Source organism: Lolium rigidum, chromosome 4 (assembly GCF_022539505.1).
Source record: "Lolium rigidum isolate FL_2022 chromosome 4, APGP_CSIRO_Lrig_0.1, whole genome shotgun sequence".
In the NCBI taxonomy this organism is placed as follows: Eukaryota; Viridiplantae; Streptophyta; class Magnoliopsida; order Poales; family Poaceae; genus Lolium; species Lolium rigidum.
This window is the reverse complement of record NC_061511.1, coordinates 33,538,033-33,561,385: the sequence shown is the minus strand read 5'-3', so window position 1 is coordinate 33,561,385 and position 23,353 is coordinate 33,538,033. Positions and strand designations below refer to the sequence as shown.

At 51.2% G+C, this 23,353-nt stretch overlaps 1 protein-coding gene and 1 long non-coding RNA gene across 2 annotated transcripts; one reads left to right on the top strand and one right to left on the bottom strand.

The window, feature by feature from the left end:
- Window positions 1-371: 371 nt before the first annotated feature.
- LOC124705506 lies at window positions 372-1,567 on the bottom strand. Its single transcript, XR_007004042.1, has 4 exons — window positions 1,312-1,567; window positions 1,127-1,208; window positions 818-1,017; window positions 372-532 (listed from the first exon to the last, which is right to left on the bottom strand). It is a non-coding gene; the product is annotated as an uncharacterized LOC124705506 (long non-coding RNA).
- Window positions 1,568-2,959: 1,392 nt separating this feature from the next.
- Window positions 2,960-4,956, top strand: LOC124708136 (ATP synthase small subunit 6-A, mitochondrial-like). Its single transcript, XM_047239825.1, has 2 exons — window positions 2,960-3,242; window positions 4,764-4,956. The coding sequence occupies exon 1, from the start codon at window positions 3,051-3,053 to the stop codon at window positions 3,216-3,218; it is 168 nt and encodes a 55-aa protein (XP_047095781.1). The 5' UTR covers window positions 2,960-3,050; the 3' UTR covers window positions 3,219-3,242; window positions 4,764-4,956.
- The last annotated feature ends 18,397 nt before the right edge of the window (window positions 4,957-23,353 follow it).

The window sequence follows — 23,353 nt, the reverse complement described above, 5'->3', positions numbered from 1 at the left end:
GAGAGCTTCTTAATCAGTTACCCAGTAGAAGTAAAATGATACAACAAGGACGAACAAAAAAACTATCAGTGATAAGAGAAATTATAACAGAAATTGGTGAGCCATATGAAGCAAGAGTTGATAGAAACATGCTTACAAAGAGAGACCGAGAACATTTCCAGTCTGAAATATAAGTGAGGCAACTCCATAGTCAGTCACACCGAAAACAAGACAATTCAGGAAGATACCCATCCATATATAAAAATGAAAAAGATCAAGAGTAAAGAATCCTTGAAGTTCAACGATCAGGAAGATGAACTAACATAAGAGCACAATAATTTTGAGAGTTATCATCTACGCATTATTAGTGGATGAGTACACAAGTGCAACCTCTGAACCTTATGGGTTTTTCTTGAATATGGACAGAATGAAAAATTGATTTCCGTTTTAATTCATAAAGCAATCAACCGCCCAATAATCAATATGAAGTAGACTTAGCATCTTCCTCTGCCATCTCATTAACATTATCTTCAGTTCGATTCTCTTAGTATCCCTGTCATAATTAACGTCTGGTCATGATGATAACCACATTCACAGGCTCACTAAGAACAAATACATACTTTAACAAAGAATAGCACTACATACTAAATTCATCATGCTTCCATATATGCTACTATTCAGGAAGCCAAGTAGATCATAATAAATTAGTAGAAACACAACCAGGTTGTGTAGTACCAAAAATATCATAGGTAGAGGAAATCAAAGAAATAAGGAGAAAACAAATAAAACATATACGACTGCAGAAAAATAGATCAGCTCGTCTGCGTTTCGCACTCACCTTGTTCACCTTGAACTCGGGCACTACGGCTCTGGGTAGACCGGAAATGTCAGTAATCGTCGATTTATCAATCGTACCTTCCGTCATTCAATTGTTCTTAGACAGAAATGGAGATCCATATGCACCTTGGCCCAGCTTGATCTTCTTGTCTACAGTTTGCAAGCTCTTAAGGCCATCGAACTTTTTACACAGCCTAACAGCTTGGTCAAATTACAGGTATTTCAGCGAACATATGTTTTTATACCACTGAAACTTAGTTTTGTAGCAGAAAATAATAGAGATGCCTGCTGATAGAAAACTTTGAATTACCCACTTCACTTCGAAAATTTGACACCATCCAGCTACCAGTGATCGAAATGTCCACAGTTACACTGCGTCATGGAAAAAGTAGCTGAAGTTTTGCCACGAGTTAGGAAAATTAGTAGTACAAAAACAGTATATTTCTACAAAATTAGTAGCTGCGGAAGTATCCTCATGGTGCAGTATTCACATACATGATTAACACATCCATGTGTTGCCACGATCCATTAGTTTTCATCAATTGTTCGGCTGCCACGGCATTACATCAGGCTCTCCTTCCACAAAATTCACACCAACATTTTGACTCAAGTATGATACAGTGCCACTATTAAGTGAGTCAAATCTGCAATTCAGAACATGAGAAAAGCACTAAGCACCTCATCACTCAAAGTCTGAAATACAATACTGAGATGCACAATCACTGAATGGCTGAAACTCTTAACTACACAAATGTTGAACTCTCACTGAATAAAACGTTATACCTCTGATACGATTCTGATCCATTCCCTTCCTCTCAGTCTTCCAAACGACTGCATGTCGTGCCCCTGCTTGGCTGCTTCTGCTTAACCACAGCCAGTGCCTCTGTTCTACTTTTTCCAAAGCCACCCCACCGCATGTTTGCGCCGCAAACACCATCATTAGCCGTTGTCCACTGCCCGCCGGCAATCGAGCCTCTATATTCCCATGTTTCCATTAGAAGTCCCGGTGCGTGAGATAGACCAGAGGCAGATCACTTCGGATGGGCTTGGACTGCTAGACAATACTTCGCGCTACTAACACAAATAGTCCACGACCCATGGCCTCGTTGGAGAAGGGACGGTTCAGCGCGGCCTCCCGGCCGTCAGGAAGCAGCCGCTGTGCAGGTCAAGGACTGTCTCCATGGCCTCGTCGGGCAGGAAGGTGACACGGATGACGCCGGAGAAGCCGGGCGCCGCGAGCTGCGTGACGCTGGACATCGAAAGGCGGATCGGCGCGGAAGCATAGAGGAGGAAGGTCTGGACGCTGTTCATCCAGAGGCGCCACCTGGTGAGCGTGTTGTTACTGGGGGCGGCCTCGAGGAAGGCGTGGACGGAGGCGAGGGAGATGTCGACGGAGACCCCCGCGGTGGCGACCGTGACGAAGGGGCTGCCGCAGACGAGGGACGCGCGCAGCGATGGGGAGAAGTCGAGGGTGACGGAGAGGTCGTTGATGGAGGCGATGCGGTGGGGCGCGGCGCGGCGGCATACGACGGGGACGAGACGGTGAGGTCGGCGACGAAGGTCTGGGCGTGGAAGGGCGGGGAGTTGGACGCTCTTGGGGTAGCAGACCGTGAGCGCCCCGGCGGCGGATTTGACCGACTACGGGTGTGTGTACTCCGGCTGGTCCCCATTGTTGAGTGCGAAGTTGTGGAGGAAGGAGTTGGTGGGGAGCGGCGCGGTGAGGAGCTCGGGGGCGAAGAACCGTGCCGGGTCCGGGAGCACCGTAGATGCCGCCCGCGGGAAAACGGGGGCCCCCGGGGACGGTGGCGGCGGCTGGGGAGGCATGTCGGGCTGCGTCGGCGGGGATGGTTAGGGTTTGTCGTTTGACGAAGAGATCAAGTCGTGGCTCGGCAGCGGGATTACCGCAGGTTTCATTGGGCCTGGCCCATGTGGACGACGGACGAGGAAGCGCGAGGAGGAAAGGAACGACGAAGCAATTGACGTATTGTGGATGGCAGAATAAGGAACCACTTTAGTCTTTTTAAGTAGTAGAGATAGAGATAATTATCACACGAAAAGAATGGGCTATCTGGACCCAAAATTGTCCATCATACTAGCCCAATATTTGCCCGCACTTCCGGCCCGTACGGCCTATCCATTGACAGACTCACCAGGCCACCACAGATCGACGAGAGGGGCATCAGATTCGCGGACTCGAATCCAAGCAAGACCCGAGAGGAGGAGAGTGATCGGAGATGAAGACCTTCGACCCGTGGCCGGTGTTCTTCCGCCGGGAGTGGGGCCGCAACTGGCCCTTCCTCGCCGGCTTCGCCGTCACCGGCATCCTCATCACCAAGCTCACCGCCGGCTTCACCGAGGAGGACCTCAAGAACTCCAAGTTCGTCCAGGAGCATAACAAGTGAACGACCGACCGGCCGGTTCGCCAGGTGACGCCCGCAGACCTCATCCATATGTACCCTGCTCGATCTGTCCGTGGGTAGATAGATTGGTAGAAAGATCTGTAGGTTCGCTTGTTCTTGTGGTCGATAGATCTGGAGGCAGCGTACACGATAGAACCATTTTGTATGACTAATCATTCCTCCTGTGATTACTCCTAGTCGTGCCTGTTCCGGCCTGCGATGATTATCTTTGTTGGGCCCTTGATGATGTGGGTAGTTAGTAAGAAGGGTCGTGGCGATTATGGGAATCGGTAGAGTAATTTGGTGAGATTGGAGTGGTTTATGTAGAGAAATAGTGCTGTGATTCATTGAACTCTGCATGCTGTGCTGAACATCCGATTACATGAGTCGATTTGGCGAGGATTTTATGATGTGATTTGTCAAAGTAGAGGAACAGACAAGTTAGTTCTTGAATCCAAGTCTGTGTCTAGCAATTGCATTGGCAGTTATGCCGCTATAACCTCCTGGATACCGTTGTAATTCTAGCAGAAGGCGTCATTTTTAGTGTTAAGAACAGTGTATCCCAGTCTCGATGCGTGTTAACCTGCATCTGCTATGTTGCTAGCCAAATTAACTTCCTGGTGTACACTTCCAACAGTACTCCAAGATCGTAGTCACATAGTTGCACATCCGTCCTTAGCTTGTACATTCCCTGTTCAGAAATAAAACGTACAAGAGAACTATTCCCTCAACAATCTAAGAGCTGTTTTTGTTTAGTAAATTGTGTGGTGATTCAAAAAGGGATTCCATGCCCCTAGTCTCTTCTAGCCTATGTCAACACTCTTTAGCTCACTGATCACGACAACAATGGTATTTTGGAGTTCTGTCTTACCATATTAATGAACTAGAGATTTAGAGCATTATCATGTGCTATAATATTTCTGGCCACCGTATCTATGTTGTGCACTACGGTACCATTCTTTCAGTATGATCGTCTGAATAGAGTGTGGATAAAGTTCAATTCGTACACCAGGTTATATTTCCTTGAAGAAATGATCTATGCCATCAAACAAAAAGATGTGAAGTATAAGATCTTGATCTTGTGGCGTGCGAAATGTTAGATTGTTGCAATGCAACGAATTAGCTGTATCTAAGTATGTAACTATGCGTGATAATTAAATTCTTATGTAACTATGCGTGATAATTAAATTCTTCAGAACGTATGGACGTATGCCTTGGTTTCTATGTAGAATTTTAGCAGTAGCAGTGATCTATAATTTTGTTTGTAAATGTTAAATTCTGCAACTGCTCACGATTAATTTCAGCACTAGCAAAGTAGCAATATTATTCTCTTGCTTGTAAATGATCTCTGAAACCTGTTATTGCTTTCTGCTACACCTGATACCTTAGGCAGCATTCATTTGTGTTAAAAGAAGCTCAAACCTTGTTTGGGCTCTTTGCTTGGTACAACTCATATTCTAACATTTGCAACAATGTACATGGTATTGCAGCCTATGTGTTTTACAATCAGAGTACCAACTGCTCAACCTTATTCTCTCACTGTTGCAGGAACAGTAGCGGAGTTACCGGCCTGTGTCCTGAAAATGGGGATAGCCAGTTCTTTTTGCCGTTCTGATCTCACTTTAGCCCGTTGTTCAATGTCAACCATGCACACTTTTTGGTCCATTCTGTAATAATCTAATAAGAGGCGCTTGAATATTGGCTCTGGGTTAAGTGGACATGGTGCCATTGCTGACTTGAATTCCTCGGACATCTTTACGCCTACCACATCTCTTTACATGCACGTTTTTTTTATCTGATGTTTCTTTTTAACTTTTCAATCAGATTGTCGACTACGCTTAATTATATGCAGTTGTAAAAACTATAAATTTTGATGTGATAAGCATCGTCGATTACTAGTAGTCAGATCGGTGGTTTAATTACCTCATCCCTTCGGTTCGGGTTAGCTGGTATGAGGGAAAGCTATCATCTATTAGACAAGTATTTCTAACATAGGCTACTTCTACTTCGAATATTGGAACAGGAAAAACTAGTATCTATGGCTCTTCGTCAAGCCGTTTCTCTTGCTCATGGAGAGGGTTTTGACAAGGCCATCTTCGCAACAATAGACTGTCTCTCCCTCGTGCAGTGTCTCAACTCTTCGAGCATGGACAGCTGTTAGTGTTGTGGTCTAAGACATCAAAGATCATAGGGAAGGGTTTTATCTCACCTTCTGTTCGTCCAAATGAAGCAGAGTCTAAATGAAGCAATGCATATTTTAGATAAATTGAGTGTTAATGTAAAATCTAGTGAGTTTTTATTATGTAGTGCAACCAGGGAACTATGTTGCCTCGTTTTCTGTCAATAGAAAAATTGCCATGGTTTCACTAGGTTCTCTGAACCAAGATGGGTAGAAACGAAGGGCTTTGCTACATCTTTTCATTCGTCAAAATCATGGAAGTGGTTGTGCCACAGAAACATCCTTCAAGAATACTTACTTTTTCAAAGATAGAATCAGGGAATGAGAAAAGATTTTCTAAGCAGGTGCTCACTGCATATCACCCAATCTGAGTAGTTCATAGGTGTATCAAGATCCGCACTAGGCCTTTTTGTTCTTGGAATTGCAGGGTAGCTTTCAGCGAACTCAGGGGACTGAATTCCTGCGAACAACCACTTCCATGAGCCTATGCATCTTGCTTCAGATAGAGCCTACTGAAACCATGGCAATTGTGTTTTTGTTAGCTCTGGAGTTCATCCCACAGTAGATTTTGTAGAACCCATGTGTTTTTGTTATTCGTTCTTGTATCATCCACTCTTAACAAATGCCTTTCGTTAATCTTTTCTAAAAAAAAGGGAAGCATTTTGTGGTAGAAGTAGTATAATCAGCTAACAAACAGAATGACCACAGACAGCTAGAGATGTTCGTTCAACCTGGGATAGTTGGTAACTTCCTCTAAGCTGGAAGCTCAAGCAGCTTGCCGTCGGTACCTCTGTAGAGAGGAAGATGAACGCCCATGCTTGTGCGTACTTCAGGGTTGAAGTTTGTGCAGTTGAAAGTCTTGCTGCACAAATCTACATGGAGCATAAAGCATGGATCGGTTGGAAAGCAGTTCTTTTTGCCAGTGATGCAGTCGCCCAGTGCAAAGTATATGACATGATCTTCGTGCGTGCTAAGGAAGGGTTACATGGGTGCCATGGAATCTGCCACTGTGGTGTCCCCCTTGAACTCACCCCCCTCCCAAAGGCTGGCTAGCTTGAGCTCATATTCTACAGCCCAGCTCATATCTTCTTCCATGAGTCCAGAGCCTCCACCTTGCATTCCTCAAGGTCCACGGGCTCAAGGTAGCCGTCGATGGAGACAAATTTGATTGAATTCCCAACAGGGTCCATGGCTCGAAAGGCTTTTGCGTCAATTCCATCTCTGGGGCCTAGGTACTGCTTGCAACCCACAATTAAGTCAATGGACTTGATGTCCACGGAAAGGATATCTTGAGAGAGTACATCCCCACACTCGCAGTACATGACTCCGCAGAGGAGATCCGCCCAGTAACCATGGCCGCGGAACGAGAAGACTTCCTTGGCGTTGAACCTGCTATAAATGGAGAGGCATTGCTAGGGGAAGCTAAATTTCTTCACTGTCGACCATGGCGAGCTGGACGAGGACGGTGACACGAAGAGGGCTGCATGACCTTGGGGGTCAGTACCCGGAAACACCAGGGCGTATGACCTGTACGAATCATCTTGGCGCACCACCAGAACATACGCCGTACGGATGGGAGGGTAAGTGCGTGGCAAGGTCGGGATCATGCGGAGCGACCTGTTGACGACGTCGTAGATGAGGAAGACGTCGAGGTGGTCATGTCCGGGGCAGTCCAACGCAATCAGAATCAGGCCCTTGTCGATGGTATGGATACATGTGAACGGGACGCCGCCTCGGAGGATCAGCGAGAAACAGGCCCTTATCGGTCACCACCCGATTCACGGTAAATCGACAGATGAATTGGTACCTCGGCTGATTTTTTGAACAATGCATATGCAACATATATATTGAAAGATTAGATCGGGCACAAATGAGTATATGGTAGGGTTATGCAACACCATACTTTTTTTTGAGAAACACAATACAAACGTAGGCTCACATACACGCGCATACACTCACCCCTATGAACGCACACACACACACCATACCCCTATGAGCATCTCCGAAATACTGAGCCGGCAGATTGGATCTTGAAATTAAGGAAGTCACCACAAGCGCCTCGTTATCGACGGGAACTTCAGCTCCCATTGAATGAATATTATGCCTTTATGAGACACACAGATGTCAAACCTGGGGTTTGAACTCTGGTGGACTGAACTACAAGACTAGAATTGTGCTCAATCCACTGATTTCATTCCTCTCACAGTCGTTACAGATATATACAGGATGACAGCGATCGTGCCGTTATGGGCAGCCCCACTTAGCTACAAATGTGCTAGATCTAAACTACCTACAGACCCGGTCAGCTAGTTACATAGGATCGTTACATAGTTACATACAACAACAGGTAACATCGGTAGGCAAAATGTTCAGGCTGGACCGGAATTCAGAGAACACCACCGTCGGCAGCCCTTTTGTGAATATATCTGCAAACTGAGATGTCGTTGGAACATGCAAGACCTTGGCCTCCCCAAGAGCAACCCGATCACGGATGAAATGGAGGTCAATCTCAACGTGTTTCGTGCGCTGGTGCTGAACTGGGTTGGTCGACAAATACATGGCGCTGACGTTGTCGCAGAAGACGATAGTTGCTCGCCGAGGTGGACGCCGAAGTTCGGTCAGGAGCTGACGCATCCAACAGGACTCGGCGATGCAGTTCGCGACGGCTCGGTACTCGGCTTCCGCGCTGGAGCATGACACGGTGGGCTGGCGCTTCGAGGACCATGAAACGAGGTTCTGACCGAGGAACATGCAGAAGCCTGAGGTGGACTTCCGTGTATCTGGACAGCCGGCCCAATCGGCGTCGCTGTAGGCTGTTAGATCAGGAGAGGAAGAACGAAACAGCTGCAGACCATAATGGGAGGTGCCACGGAGGTAACGGAGAACCCGTTTAATCAGCTGAAAGTGAGATGTCCTCGGTGCATGCATGAACAGACATATTTGTTGCAGACTGTAGGCGATGTCAGGTCGGGTTAGGGTGAGGTACTGAAGAGCTCCGGCCAGGCTTCTGTACAGAGAGGAATCACGGAAGGGTGCACCATCCTGGGCGGAAAGCTTGGAGCGTGTGTCGATGGGTGTCGAGATGGGGTTGCATTGGAGCATGTTGGCACGGTCCAGTATCTCCAGAGTGTACTGCTGTTGGGAGAGGAAGAGGCCAGACGAATTTTGGTGTACATTTATCCCTAAGAAATGATGAAGCTCCCCCATGTCGGTCATGGAGAACTCACGTTGCAGAGAGGCAATGATGGACCGAAGAAGTGTGGTGGTGCTGGCGGTCAAGATTATATCGTCGACATAGAGTAGTAGATATGCAGTGTGGGTGGCTTGGTGAAGGATAAAGAGGGAAGAATCACACTTGGAGGCCTGGAAACCGAGAGAAAGCAAATAGGTGGTGAACCAGTTGAACCAAGTGCGATGAGCCTGCTTGAGGCCATATAAAGATTTGTGCAGCCGACAAACATGAGATGGGAAGGTGGGATCAGCAATGCCAGATGGTTGTTGGCAATAAACTATCTCTTCGAGAGTGCCGTGGAGGAATGCATTCTTCACATCAAGTTGATTGATGGCCCAACCTTGAGAAATGGCGAGGGAGAGCACCACCCGAATTGTGGATGGTTTGACGACCGGGCTGAAGGTTTCACCGTAGTCGACGCCGGCCTGTTGAGTGAAGCCCCGTACCACCCAACGAGCTTTGTACCGAGAAAGGCTTCCATCGGCATTGAGTTTGTGGCGGAAGATCCACTTCCCTGTCACAACGTTGACACCTGCAGGACATGATACCAACGACCAAGTGTTATTCCGCAACAAAGCATTATATTCGTCTAACATCGCAGCATGCCAATTCGGGTCCTTGAGAGCTTGTTTGTAGGAAGAGGGAATGGGAGAGATGGTGGTGGTCACGGTGGAGAGGTTGAACAGGCGACGGGGCATCAAATATCCGTTTTTGGCGCGGGTGTTCATTTGGTGTGAGTTCTGGGGTGGATCTACCGGAATGGCATGGGGAGGCAGGGGCGGGGGACGTGGCGCACAGGGAATGGATGGAGCTGGGCTGGTGGGCGCAGAAGAGACAGGGCTGGGCGGGAGATCGTGCGCCCTGGTCGGCTGAGTGCGCGTGGGGCCCGGGGCGGATCGTGGGCTGGCCAATGGGGAGGCATCAGGGGAGGCGACATATGAGGAGGATGGCGATCCCGAGGAGGATGCGGTGGCAGGTGAGATGCGCTGTGGCAGCGCGCGGATCCCGGCGATGATCGGCTCCGGATCTGGTGTGGCGGGTGAATCTGGAGGTGACGGTGTGGCAGCGGCAGGAGAAAAGTAGGGAAAGGTGGATTCATCAAATGTGACGTGCCTAGAAATGATGACACGTCGCGTGTCCAGGTCAAGGCAGCGGTAGCCCTTATGCTCACGGGGATAGCCGATGAAAACACAACGTGTTGATCGTGGACTAAGCTTATGCGGTGTCGTGGCGAGTAGATTCGGGTAGCAGAGACAACCAAAGGTACGGAGATGGGTGTATGTGGGGTGGTGGCCGAAAAGTAGGAAGTGTGGGGTGACATGTGCGATGGAGCGGGAGGGTCTGATGTTGATGAGGTGTGTGGCGGTGTGAAGTGCTTCGACCCAAAAGGGAGGAGGGAGCTTGGCTTGGACGAGCAAGGTGCGGACAACGTCATTGGTCGTGCGGATGAGGCGTTCTGCTTTTCCATTTTGAGGTGAGGTATGTGGACAGGAGAGGCGAAAAGAGACACCGTTAGTACTGAAAAGGGCTCGTAAGTCGGTGGTAAGAAACTCCCCCCCGTTGTCACATTGCACACATTTGATAATCAAATTAAATTGAGTCTTGATGTAGGAGAAAAAGCGCTGCAAGGTAGAGGAAGTGTCTGATTTATTTCTAAGTGGAAATGTCCACGAGTAATGTGAATAATCATCTAAGACAACTAAATAATATTTGTAGCCGGAGAAACTAGGGAGAGGAGATGTCCAAAGATCACAATGAATAAGTTGGAGGGGAGCAGTGGTGAAACTAGAGGAAGAAGAAAAAGGGAGTCGCGGCTGGCGCCCTAGTTGGCATGCCTCACAGAGTGAGTGGCCAGCCGGTTTATTACATGTGTCGGGAAAGTTATGAGACATCCTAGAGAAACTATCTGCTCCGGGGTGGCCAAGCCGTCGATGCCACAGATCACGAGTGGTGGAGACCGCCAATGCACTCCCGCCAGGTGCATGATCGCCAAGGAATGGATAGAGGTCGCCACGGCTACTGGACGTCAGAAAGATTTTCCGCGTGGCTAGATCCTTCACACAAAAGCCAAATGGATCAAATTCGACAGAACAATGATTATCTCGAGTAAACTTGCGGACAGAAATGAGGTTCTTAATGACAGATGGTGAATAAAGGATGTGGTTCAGGTAGAAAGGGTGTGTGAGGTGAGAGTGGTGTTGCCAACAGAATAGATGGGGAGAGTAGACCCATTACCAACTACGATGCTATTCGAATAAATGTTTGCAGGGGAATAAGACGACGTGAAGGTACCTGGCTGGTTGTTGACGTGCGTTGTGGCGCCAGAATCCATGACCCACTCAGGTTGAGGGTGGTTGTGGACGAAGCTCGGAGCGGAGTGGAACATGGCGCTGTAGTCGTAGGATTGCTGTGGCGGTGGTGCAAGCACTGTCTGTGATGGAGCGGCGTGTTGCAGTAGCGGATACGCCTGAGTTGGGACGCCGGGGCGTGGGCCGAGCACGCCAGTGGCGTTGGGTGCCACCCACGTGGGACGTGGGTTGGGTTGGGCGGGAGCAGCGCCGCCGTACCCCTGCTGGTACCCGTACCTGCCGCCGTATCCCTGGTGCTGCACTGGCCCACCGTACCCCTGCTGGTTGCCGTAGCCAGGGTTGTAGTCGCCGCGTCCGCCACCGCCGTGGTCACCGCGCCCGCGACCACGGGCACGACCGCTTCCGCGACCACGGGCACGACCGCGTCCGCGATCGCCACCACCGTTGTAGCCGCCACGGTATCCGTGTGGCGCGCCGCCGTTGTAGCCACCACCGTAGCCGTTGTATCCGCCGCCGCCGTTGTAGCCATAGCCCTGAGGCTGGCCACCGCCGCCGCCGTTGTAGCCATAGCCCTGAGGCTGGCCACCGCCGCGACCGTTGCCCTGATGGCCGTGGTCACCGCCGCGAGGGCAGTCACGAGCCATGTGACCAGGGGCGCCACATGTGTAGCAGTTGCCGCGGAAGTTGGAGTTCGAGACGGTGCCGGCGTGAAGAACTTGCGGTGTGTTCTTGGCCTTGGACAGCAGCTTCACCTCGGCTAGTTGGAGGCGGGCCCGGGCGTCCATGAAGGAGGGGAATGGCGTCGCCAGCTCCTGGAACTCCTGCTGGTTCTTGAAGCGCTCGGTGTCGAGGCCCTCGATGAACTGCATGGTCAGTTTCTTCTCACCTACCGGTGCGCCGACGTCGGCGAGTTGATTGGCGATGCCCTTGAGCTTGTTGATGTACGTGATGACGTCCATGTCGCCCTGAACGGTGTTCTGGAACTTCTTGGAGAGGAGAGTCTCACGGCTCTCGGTGTTGGCGGTGAAGAAGTGCGCCAGCGCTCGCCAGGCGGTGTAGGCCGTGCCGTCGGCCTGAAGGATCACATCCTGCAGCTCGTCGGAGATGGACCCATAGATCCAGAGGATGATGTCGACGTCGGTTGAGCGCCACTCAGCGTCGGCGAGGTGAGGATCCGTCTCCTCCTCGACGTGATCCCGGGCGTTGTACTTGGAGAGGATGGTGAGGAAGAAGTTACGCCACTTGTGGTAGTTACCCTTGGCCGCATCGAGTTTGAACTTGATGTATCGAGAAATATCAATGCCACCAGTGGTGAGGGGGGAAGGGACTAGCTGAATCGCCGTGTTGTTGGAGAGGTGGCCGGCTAGGGGAAGGGTGCGGTTTGCATCATCATCGGAGGAGGTGGAGGAGGGAGCCATGGCCGTGTTGTTGGAGAGGTGGCCGGCTAGGGGAAGGGTGCGGTTTGCATCATCATCGGAGGAGGTGGAGGAGGGAGCCATGGCTGGGAAAGGGGAGGGAGAACGGAGAGACGAAGAGAGGGGGGAAGGGCTCTGATACCAAACTGCAAGACTAGAATTGTGCTCAATCCACTGATCTCATTCCTCTCACAGTCGTTACAGATATATACATGATGACAGCGATCGTGCCGTTATGGGCAGCCCCACTTAGCTACAAATGTGCTAGATCTAAACTACCTACAGACCCGGTCAGCTAGTTACATAGGATCGTTACATACAACAACAGGTAACTGAATATCTGCAGCTACACTTCAACAGACTGGGGTACAACCATCCTCCTAACCACTCAATCTCAGGTTGGTTCTCAACACCATACTGTATATGGTAGGAGAACATATATATTACAGTTAGTACTTATACTAATAATCATATTAGACAGTTTGTTGTCACGTGTCTGTAACGAGCCCATGATTCGTCTAGCAGCTGGCTAGCTTTGTCATCACAAGAAAAAAAAAATCTCAAAAACAGGCTTTTTCATGTTTTCTCGTACGAGAAAGCATGTGCGTACGAGGTAAGCATATGTACAAAACATATACTTAGTGTGTTGCAGTTGTACCTCCTCGAAATAGGCTTACGCTCCGCTATATTAATATAGCAACCACGATACAACAAGCATGCTGGGGCCGCAACACAACTAAGCCCAAAGGAACCAACAGAGAAAAAGAAAAAGAAAAAGAATGCCAACACCGGCAGATCGACAAGAACGAGGACAACCCGCGACCGCTGCGCCTCCCAGAAAAGTCCTACCACACTCCTAGCACTCCGAACTACCGCGAACCAAACAACACCTTCAACAAGGAGGACGACGATGACGCCGCTGCTGTCCGGACTAATCCTAGGGTTTCCCCTGGTCCACGGAGGGGATTGGGCGAGGGGTACAACCGACGCCCTCCAGGAAGGCAAGGCGGCGCCCTCGGGTGTCACCGCGACGGCGTCGGCAAGGCCAACAAGGATTTCTCCCAACCCCCAACACCACCACCCCGTTCATCCGAAGTGCTCCGCCCAACCAACCGCCCACAAGCGCGCGCCACCACGATCTTGACGTCGTCCTCGCTGTCTCCCCGGTGGTCCTCGACGCAGGGCCTAGGATGAGGTGACCGAAGATGGCAGGGCCGGGGAAGCAGCACCATAGCCTAGCAGGAGGGAACTACCTCCACCGCAATCGCGGGAGCCGACCGGACATGGCAGCACGGGACAACCAGGCCCGCCTGGCCCGGTACGCCCACGCCGCCAAGCTACTGCTAGCCGGCCATGGCGCCGCCGCCACCCTGCCACCACCGCCCCAGCCACCAAAACCCAGGAACACCGCCGCCGGTCAGGGGGAGCTACGGCCCGCCTAGCCCAGATGGGGCCCGAACTGGCCCAGATCCGGGCGGAGCAGGATCCGCCGCCACCACCCCAGCCGCGCCGTGCCGCCGCCAACGGCGACGCCGCCGCACTTCCGACCACCCCGGCGCGCGGAAACCACGCCGCCGCGCCAGACCGCCGCCGCCTGAGAGCACCGCCGCCGTCCCGAGGCCCCCGCGCCCCCGTCCTAGCCACGGGTAGAGTCCGGCCCGCCACCGCCGGCACCGCACGGGCAAGGCCCGGCGGCGCACGCCGACGGCGGCGGCAGGGGAGAGAATGGGAGGGGGTTCTTGCGGCTGGAGGCGGAGATGCGCGCCCGGCCGCCGCAGGGGGGCGGCCACTAGTGGAAAACAGGGCTTCCGTGGGAGCCTTTTGTCGCGGGCGCGCCTGCACCCGCGACAAATGGCCTGGCCACGTCGCCCCGAAACCATGTGGAGCGCGCGGAGGCTTTTGTCGCGGCCTTTGGTCGCGGGCCGTATTACGACCCGCGACAAAAGGGTTAGGAGCGACGTGGCCACCCCTTTTGTCGCGGGTCGTAATACGGCCCGCGACAAACATGTCCCCCCTATATATATAGAAGCAGCCAGCCACCCCCCCACCTCATTTTTTCCTTGGTGGTGAAGGTGGAGGTGTATGCTAGCTCATTTTTTCTACATGTGCACAAGAGGTGTTTGATGGAATGCTTGTGAGAGGGATGCCACTTGGTTTTATTTGATAAGATTTCTCCTTTTTTTGATCCTAAAAGGTTAGCAACTATTTTCTCGACTATATATATGTGCATAGTCCGTACAATACTAATTTTAGCAAGGTGATTGCATCTGATACATATATAATTGTACTTATGATGCAGATGAGTCATCCATGGATGTACGGTAACCGATGTGCCCCCGCTTTCGGAGAGGGCGTGAATTCTTTCCTCGCTTGTGGCCGAGGCCAACAAGTCGAAGCAAGGTTTTATGTGCTGTCCATGTCTAAAATGTAAGAACGAGAAGGATTACTCTTGCTCAAGAGACATTAAGAGCCACCGCTTCGGTTTGGATTCATGTCCAGCTATAATGTTTGGACCAAGCACGGAGAAGAAGGGGTTATGATGGAAGACGGCGATGAGGAAGAAGATAATGATGACCGAGTACCGATCTATGTTCTCTGAATGCTTTGATACCGCAATGGACGACAATGAAGAAGAAGGAGGTGAAGAACAGGCATCGGATGATCCCGTTGATGATGATCTTCGTCGGGCCATTTCGATGCAAGAAGAGACTGTGGCACGGATAAGGAGAGGTTGCGGTTCGACAAGATGTTAGAGGACCACCACAAATTGTTGTACCCAGGTTGTGAAGATGGGCATAGAAAGTCTGGGTAGCATATTGGAATTGCTGAAATGGAAGGCGAGAGGTCGGTGTGACCGACTCGGGATTTGAGAAATTGATGATAATATTAAAGAAGTCTGTTTCCAAGAAATAATGAATTGCCCGTCGGTACATATGAAGCCAAGAAGCTTGTCTCGCCCTCTAGGATTAGATGTGCAGAAGATACATGCATGCATTAATGACTCGTATCCTCTACCGCGGTGAGAAGTACGAGAATTTGAATAAATGCCCGATATGTGGTGCATTGCGGTATAAGATCGGAAAAGATGACCCTGGTGATGTTGAGGGCGAGCCACCCAGGAAGAGGGTTCCTGCGAAGGTGATGTGGTATGCTCCAATAATACCACGGTTGAAACGTTTGTTCAGAAACAAAGAGCATGCCAAGTTGTTGCGATGGCACATGGAAGAACGTAAGAAAGACGCGATGTTGAGGCACCCCGCCGATGGTCGGCGGTGGAGAAACATCGGGAGAGAGTTTCCGGATTTTGCAGGTGAGGCAAGGAACTTATACTTTGGTCTAAGTACGGATGGCATGAATCCTTTTGGGGAGCAGAGCTGCAGATCACAGCACTCGGCCCGTGACTCTATGTATCTACAACCTTCCTCCTTGGTTGTGCATGAAGCGGAAGTTCATTATGATGCCGGTGCTTATCCAAGGCCCAAAGCAACCGGGCAACGACATTGATGTGTACCTAAGACCATTAGTCGATGAACTTTTGGAGTTGTGGGCCAAACCAGGTGTACGTGTGTGGGATGAGCACACGGAGCAAGAATTTGACCTACGAGCGTTGCTATTCGTAACCATCAATGATTGGCCTCGCTCTCGGTAACATTTCGGGACGGACGAACAAAGGATACAATGCATGCACACACTTGTTTAGATGAGACTGAAAGTAAATATTTGGGAAAAAGCAGAAAAGTTGTGTACCCGTTCAATCGTCGTTTCCTTCCGCGCAAGCATCCCTTAAGGAAAAAAGGCAAGCATTTCGATGGCGAGGCATACCGCCGTCCGAAGCCTGTCCCCCGTAGTGGTGCTGATATATTTGACATGGTCAAGGATTTAAATGTTATCTTTGGAAAGGGTCCAGGCAGTCGACCTGTTCCGAAAGACGATGACGGACACGCGCCCATGTGGAAGAAGAAATCTATTTTCCGGGAGCTAGAATATTGGAAAGTCCCGGAAGTCCGCTCCGCAATCGACGTGATGCACCTGACCAAGAATCTTTGTGTGAATATTCTAGGTTTTCCGGGCGTGTATGGAAAGACAAAAGATACAACGAAGCACGGGAGGACCAGGAACTTCATAAAGGACGAAACGGCAATCATCCAGGGCAGCTTGTAGGGCCTGCCAGCTATGCTCTTACCAAACAAGAGAAGGAGATCTTTTTTGAAGCCCTATTCAGTATCAAGGTTCCGTCTGGTTTCTCGTCGAATATAAAGGGGATAGTAAATATGAAGGAGAAAAAATTCCAGAACCTGAAGTCCCATGACTGTCACGTGCTTATGACACAATTGCTTCCGATTGCATTGAGGGGACTTCTACCGTGAAAATGTTCGACTAGCCATTGTGAAGATATGTGCATTCTCGAACGCAATTTCTCGAAGGTAATGGATCCGAAACTTTGTCGGGATTACGGGAAGATGTGGTCCAATGTCTTGTCGGCTTCGAGTTGTTGTTCCCACCATCCTTCTTCAATATTATGACGCACCTCCTCGTTCACCTAGTTGAAGAGATTAGAATTCTCGGTCCTGTATTTCTACACAATATGTTCCCCTTCGAGAGGTTCATGGGAGTCTTAAAGAAATATGTTCATAACCGAGCTAGGCCGGAAGGAAGTATCTCAAAGGGCTACGGAACCGAGGAGGTCATTGAGTTTTGTGTTGACTTTCTTCCCGACCTTAAGCCGATTGGTGTTCCCGAATCTCGGTATGAGGGGAGGCTGACTGGAAAAGGCACACTAGGAAGGAAAACAACGGTGTGGAGGGACAAGATTTCTTTCAATCAAGCGCACTACACGGTTCTATACAATTCCAGCTTGGTGGCTCCGTACATCGAGAAACATAAGAATGTTTTACGAGAAATAAACCCGGGCCAGCCCGAGTCCTTGATTACACGTCAACACATGAATACCTTCGGCGAGTTGGTTGCAAAGACATCTCATTAATGACCCATCCGCGGTGGAGCAGCTGTACTTGTTGGCCAGGTTACCATCTTCAAACATATGTACATTCCAAGGGTACGAGATAAATGGGAATACATTTTACACGATCGACCAAGATAAAAAGAGCACCAACCAAAACAGCGGTGTCCGCTTCGATGCAACGGACGAGAATGGGCAGACCACCACATATTATGGATACATAGAGGAGATATGGGAACTTGACTATGGTCCCACTTTTAAGGTCCCTTTGTTTCGGTGCAAATGGGTGAAGCTCAGCGCTATACATATTGACGATAAGTACGGTATGATAACGAGTGGATCCCAACAATCTTGCGTACCTGGACGAGCCTTTTGTCCTAGCCGGCGAGGTGGCTCAAGTTTTCTACGTGAAGGACATGTCTAGCAAATCAAGAAAAAGAAATCAACAAAAGAATACATCAATCGAGGAGCCAAAGCGCCACATAGTTCTTTCGGGGAAAAGAAACATCGTGGGAGTGGATGACAAGACAGACATGTCGAGAAGATTATAATAAGTTTAAAGAAATTCCGCCCTTCACGGTGAAAATTGACCCAAGCATCTTGCTAAATGATGAAGATTCTCCATGGCTACGGCGTAGAAGATCACAACACTAGATGGCGATGTAATAATGTATTCTTCATATATAGTTCCCAAGACAATCTCTACATTTATGTAATAATGAAGATTAAACCGTGCTTGGCTTGTTGATCCGCTTGGCAAGGCGTATCGATGCTCCTTTTATAGGCACGGCACCGCTTGTACTTTGTCTTATTCCTTCGACAGAGCCGTCGTGCGCTACATGCTTTATCTCATCGAGCAGTGCGTCCACCCACGCGTCCTTATCCTGCCGACACCTTTAGTCGCGGTTGCGGCCACCAACCGTGACAAAAGGTTACCGACACATCCTTATCCTGCCGACAGCTTTAGTCGCGGTTGCAGCCACCAACCGTGACAAAAGGCCCTCCTAGATAAGCCTTCCCCAGTCTTTTGTCGCGGTTTGAGCCTCCACCCGGGATGAAAGTTTCGCGCGCCACTTCGTTCCCGCCTATTTTCTTCCCGCATTCCCGCCATTTTTCCACTATATATATGTAGGCTTGGACTCTCATATCCGCAAACCTCATCACTCTCTCCCATGGCTTCCATCGTATGTCTAACACCCCGGGAGGCGGAGGCGCTTGCGCCTCGAACTACCCTGCCCGCCCGGCTACCGCGTCCCGACCGGGCTGGTTGCTTGAGCGTCGGAGGCGTACCGGTCCCTCCTATCCCCGTAGGTGTGCCACGCGAGATGGCCATCACGAACCACTACTATTTCGAGCTCACGCCCGAGCGGCGGAGGAATCCCCAGTGGCATCCCGACTACAGCCCGACTTGGGACAGCTTCTTCATCAATCGGCGTGAGAGGGCGGTTGCCAGGTACGAGGAGGACGGCCCTCCTCCTTCAAACTTCAACGAGGCCGGCCGTCGGATGTGGTGGCGCGGCCGGACTCTCCAGAGCGTCCTGGCCTATCGTGGCCCCCGCCTGCGCTACCCTCAATCCCAGCCCACGCGTGGTCATCCGCCGAGGTTCGACAACCGCGACCCCGATGCTAGCGACGATGACGTCGGCGACTTTGATGACTACAGTGGCGACGTGTATAGGACTAGGCACGACTATGATTGAATGGCTCCAACATTCGAATCCGGCCATGTATCTTATTTTTCGGTTGAGCTCGTACTTTAATTTCAGTTCAATCGTAATAAATTTCGTGTCAACCACTCTATTGAACAAAAACAACCGACAACGACTTTATAAACTAAATTTAAACTAATAGAACCGACAACGACTTTATTGAAATTACAATAAAATAGATAAATTACTAGTCTAGTCTCTACTCGTCGTCGGAGGTTGTCTCCGTCCAAAGGTTATCCCACCGAGGGTCGTTTTCGGTCCAAGTTGTATTCGAGTTCTCGAGCTCGAAGGCGGCGGCGGCCCGACGGTGGCGCCTGTTGGACCTGCGTTGTGCCCTAAGGTTAGCAAAGAACGCGTCGGGGGACTGCGCCCTCCACTGGCGCATCAGCCGCTCGTCGCGCTCGGCGATGGCGATCCTGCGCCGCACTGGCGATGCCGGCGACGGTCCTCGTCGGTGACGAGGCACGGCGGTGGCGCGAGGAACTCAGCCTCCTCTAGCGATTCAACATCCGGGAAGTTCATGTCGTGCCCCGGCCGCCGAAAGCGCCACGCCGCCGCGTCGTAAGCGCGCGCCGCCTCTTCCGGCGTGTTGTACGTGCCGAGGGTGAGGCGGAAGCCACCGGCGCGTATCTCGGCGGTGAACCTACCGCTCGGATGCACTCGAACGCCACCGGAAACCGGACGCCCCTCGACGACATGGAGGCATCCCGGAGATGAATGAGCGGAGGCGGTGGCGACGTGTGGTTGCGCCCGCACTCGTCGCTCTATATAGTGCACGCGGGGCATGGCACGTGTCGGCGGTGGCTACACGTCGCACGCCGGCGTCGGCGGGGTGAGGCACGTGTCGGCGGTGGCTACACGTCGCACGCCGGCGTCGGCGGGGCGAGGCACGTGTCGGCGGTGGCTACACGTCGCACGCCGGCGTCGGCGGGCGAGGCACGTGGAAGAGGTGGCGACACGTGGCACGGGGACGCGACACGAGTGGCACGGGACGCGACACGTGTGGCACGGCGGCGGTGCACGGGGGTGAAACATACCCGACTATCAACGTTTCATATGACGCGAGATGCAAATAGGTATATGGATGTCATATTCATGTTCATTACCTTTTTCCGATCAATATTCATATATAAAACATTTGTATTTGAGTTACCATTCAAAAGTTATTGAAATAATACTTTTATTAATTTAAAATACAAAAATAAAGGGTGAAGAGGCCTCTAGATGGGCTGATCCGTGGCACAGCCCATCCAACGGCTCTAGGCCGTTGGATTCAAACGGCCAGAGCCGTTGGATGGGCTGTGCCGCGGATCAGCCCCAAAGGCCTTTGTCGCGGGTGGGGGCTTGACCCGCGACAAAAGACCCCCTTTGTCGCGGGTGGGGGCTTGACCCGTGACAAAGGGGTCTTTGTCGCGGGTCAAGCCCCCACCCGCGACAAAGGGGGTGGGTATAAGAGCGCGGAGCCGCGGGCGGAGCCGCCACCCGCGACTCCTGGAGGCCAACACTTAGCCGTTTTGCGCCGCCGAGCTGCCGGAAGTGGCCGCGCCGCCGCCGTCTTCCTCGCCTCCGGCCGCCGCCCTCTCGCGCCGCCCCCGCCTCTTCCTCTCGGGCCGCCGCCGTTCCTCTGCCGCCTCTCGCGCCGCGCCGCGCCTCGGCCGCCGCCTGCGTCCTCGGGCCGCCGCCGCCGCCGGCCGCCACCTGCGCGTCGTCGTCCTCGGGCCGCCGCCGCCGCCGTCTGCAAGCCCGAGGTAGCGCCGCCGCGCCTGCAGCTCACGGGCGCCTGGTTTTCATTTTTTTTCATTTTTTTTTACTTAATTGTGTTAATTAGTTATTAATTAGTTAGTATGTAATTAGTTAGTAATGTAATTAGTTAGTTTAGTTAGTATGTAATTAGTTAGTAATGTAATTAGTTAGTTTAGTTAGTATATAATGTTTAGTTAGTATGTAATTAGTTCATATGTAATTAGTTTAGTTTAGTTAGTTTAGTTAGTATGTAATTAGTTAGTTTAGTTAGTATGTAATTAGTTAGTTTAGTTAGTTTAGTATGTAATGTAATTAGTTAGTTTAGTTAGTATGTAATTAGTTAGTATGTAATTGATTAGTTTTAGGTTGAAAAATGTTTAGTATATGTATTTACCGACACCGACACCGACACCCTCTCTCGCAAACCGACACCCCTCTCTCTCTCGCAAACTAGCGTCGCCGACACCCTCTCTCTCTCTCGCAAACACGTGTCGCCGACAACGACACCGACACCCTCTCTCGCAAACCGACACCCTCTCTCTCTCGCAAACTAGCGTCGCCGACACCCTATCTCTCTCTCGCAAACACGCGTCGCCGACACACTCTCCCTCTCGCAAACACGCGTCGCCGACACCATCTCCCTCTCGCAAACACGCGTCGCCGACACCCTCTCCCTCTCTCTGGCAAACACGCGTCGCCGACACACTCTCCCTCTCGCAAACACGCGTCGTCGACACCATCTCCCTCTCGCAAACACGTGTCGCCGATTAGGGTTAGGGTTTGGTTTGTGTTTGATTAGGGTTAGGGTTTGGTTTGTGTTTGATTAGGGTTAGGGTTAGAACATGTACTTATCGATTTAATTCTTTTGCAGAAACAATGGATCCATTCCAACGGGACTTGGAACAGGAAGACATGTTCGCGAAAATAATCCGCGATGGTACAGAAGCCGACCGAGAAGCCCGCGACTCCGGTGATGGAGAAGCCCGCGGCTCCGGTCATGGAGAAGCCGGCGGCTCTGGTCATGGAGAAGCCGACGGCTCCGGTGACGGAGAAGCCGACGACGGCTCCGGTGACGGAGAAGCCGACGACGGCTCCGGTGACGGAGAAGCCGACGGCTCCGATCATGACGAGGTATTAATGGAATTCTATATGTACATATGTATTGAGGCATTAGTATAGAGGCATTAATGCAATTCTATATATATGTATTCTCTTAGGCCTCCGAAGATAAGATAGAGAAACGAGGCCCGGCAAAGAAGTTGACCAAGAAAGACCACTTCACAATTGAAGCTATATCACCGGAAGGCCAACCGGTGGTACCCGAGATTGTCGGAGTGAAGTTCAAAAATCAGTGCGGAGTTGTGGTTAGAGATCGTATCCCGATCACTGTCAGAGAATGGAACAAGACGAAGAATGTGTCCGAAAATCAGGTTGCCGATAGGTACAAAGACACACTTTTCGGAGACCTCATGGCACATTTCACTTTGCCGGATTTGGGATCGGAGTCCGAGAATGCTAAGCGGCGAGCGCTAGTGAAGAAATGGGCTCTTAAGAAGATGGGGGAACTTTTCCGGGCGTATAAGAACCGGTTATGGAAAAATTATAAGAAAGACAAGAAGCCTCCATTATTCGAGAACTACCTAGCGAAGCGGGAGCATAACCGGGAAGAATTTGTGAGGTACAAAGAATCGAGAGGAGGCTGTGAACCTGTCGGCGAAAAATAAGAAGAATGCAAGCGAGAAGAAATATCACCATCATACGGGGCGAGGGGGCTACGGAAGAGCCATGCCTAAGTGGGATGCACAAGAGGCTGAGATGGAGGCCGAACGGGATCACTCCAGAACCCACGCGAGAAGGATGGGACACAAGGGCTCGAAATTGGTTCCTCGCGCATGGCTGTGAGTATGACATGAAGACGAGGGAACATTGTTGAAAGTGACACCAGGGTTAGGGTACCCGGACAAAAATGGATTGAAGTGACGACGGATATAAAGGCGGGAAAACTAAAGTTTGCTCCCGATAGAGAGAAAGACTTGTCGACGCTTGTCCTCGGTAATCCTGAGAAGGGAGGACGAACAAGAGGCTTCGGCCCTAGTGTTCCGTGGTCGCTTGGGTTTCCGGCCGACGCGGAGACTTATAGAAGCCGAGCGAGAGCTAAACAACGCCAGCTGGAGGTGCGGAATGACCGGATGGCCGAGTTCCAACGCCGACTTGACCAGCGGCAGCGGGAGCTTCAGCAGCAGCGGCGGGAGATAAATGAACTAAAAGGACGGCGCCCGCTAGATAATACCGCCGACATATCTCGGCGACGAGACGAGCAGCGTGGCCGACTCGGAGGCCCCTTCTACACGGATGATGATAGATGCCGGTCCTGGCGACCCCTTGGATGGAATCAAGGAGCAAACACCTTGTGATCTCCATGAGGTGTTCGGGAAGGTTTCGTTAAGGTGGCGGTCGGCTATGTCTTACCGGCATTTGGACTCGAAGGTGAGCCGGCAACATGGCATGGCAATCCGATTCCGGCTGGCTATGCTCGTGTCGGGGTGGATTCGGTTGTCCCGTCGTGGGGGACATTGGAGCTCGATATCCCT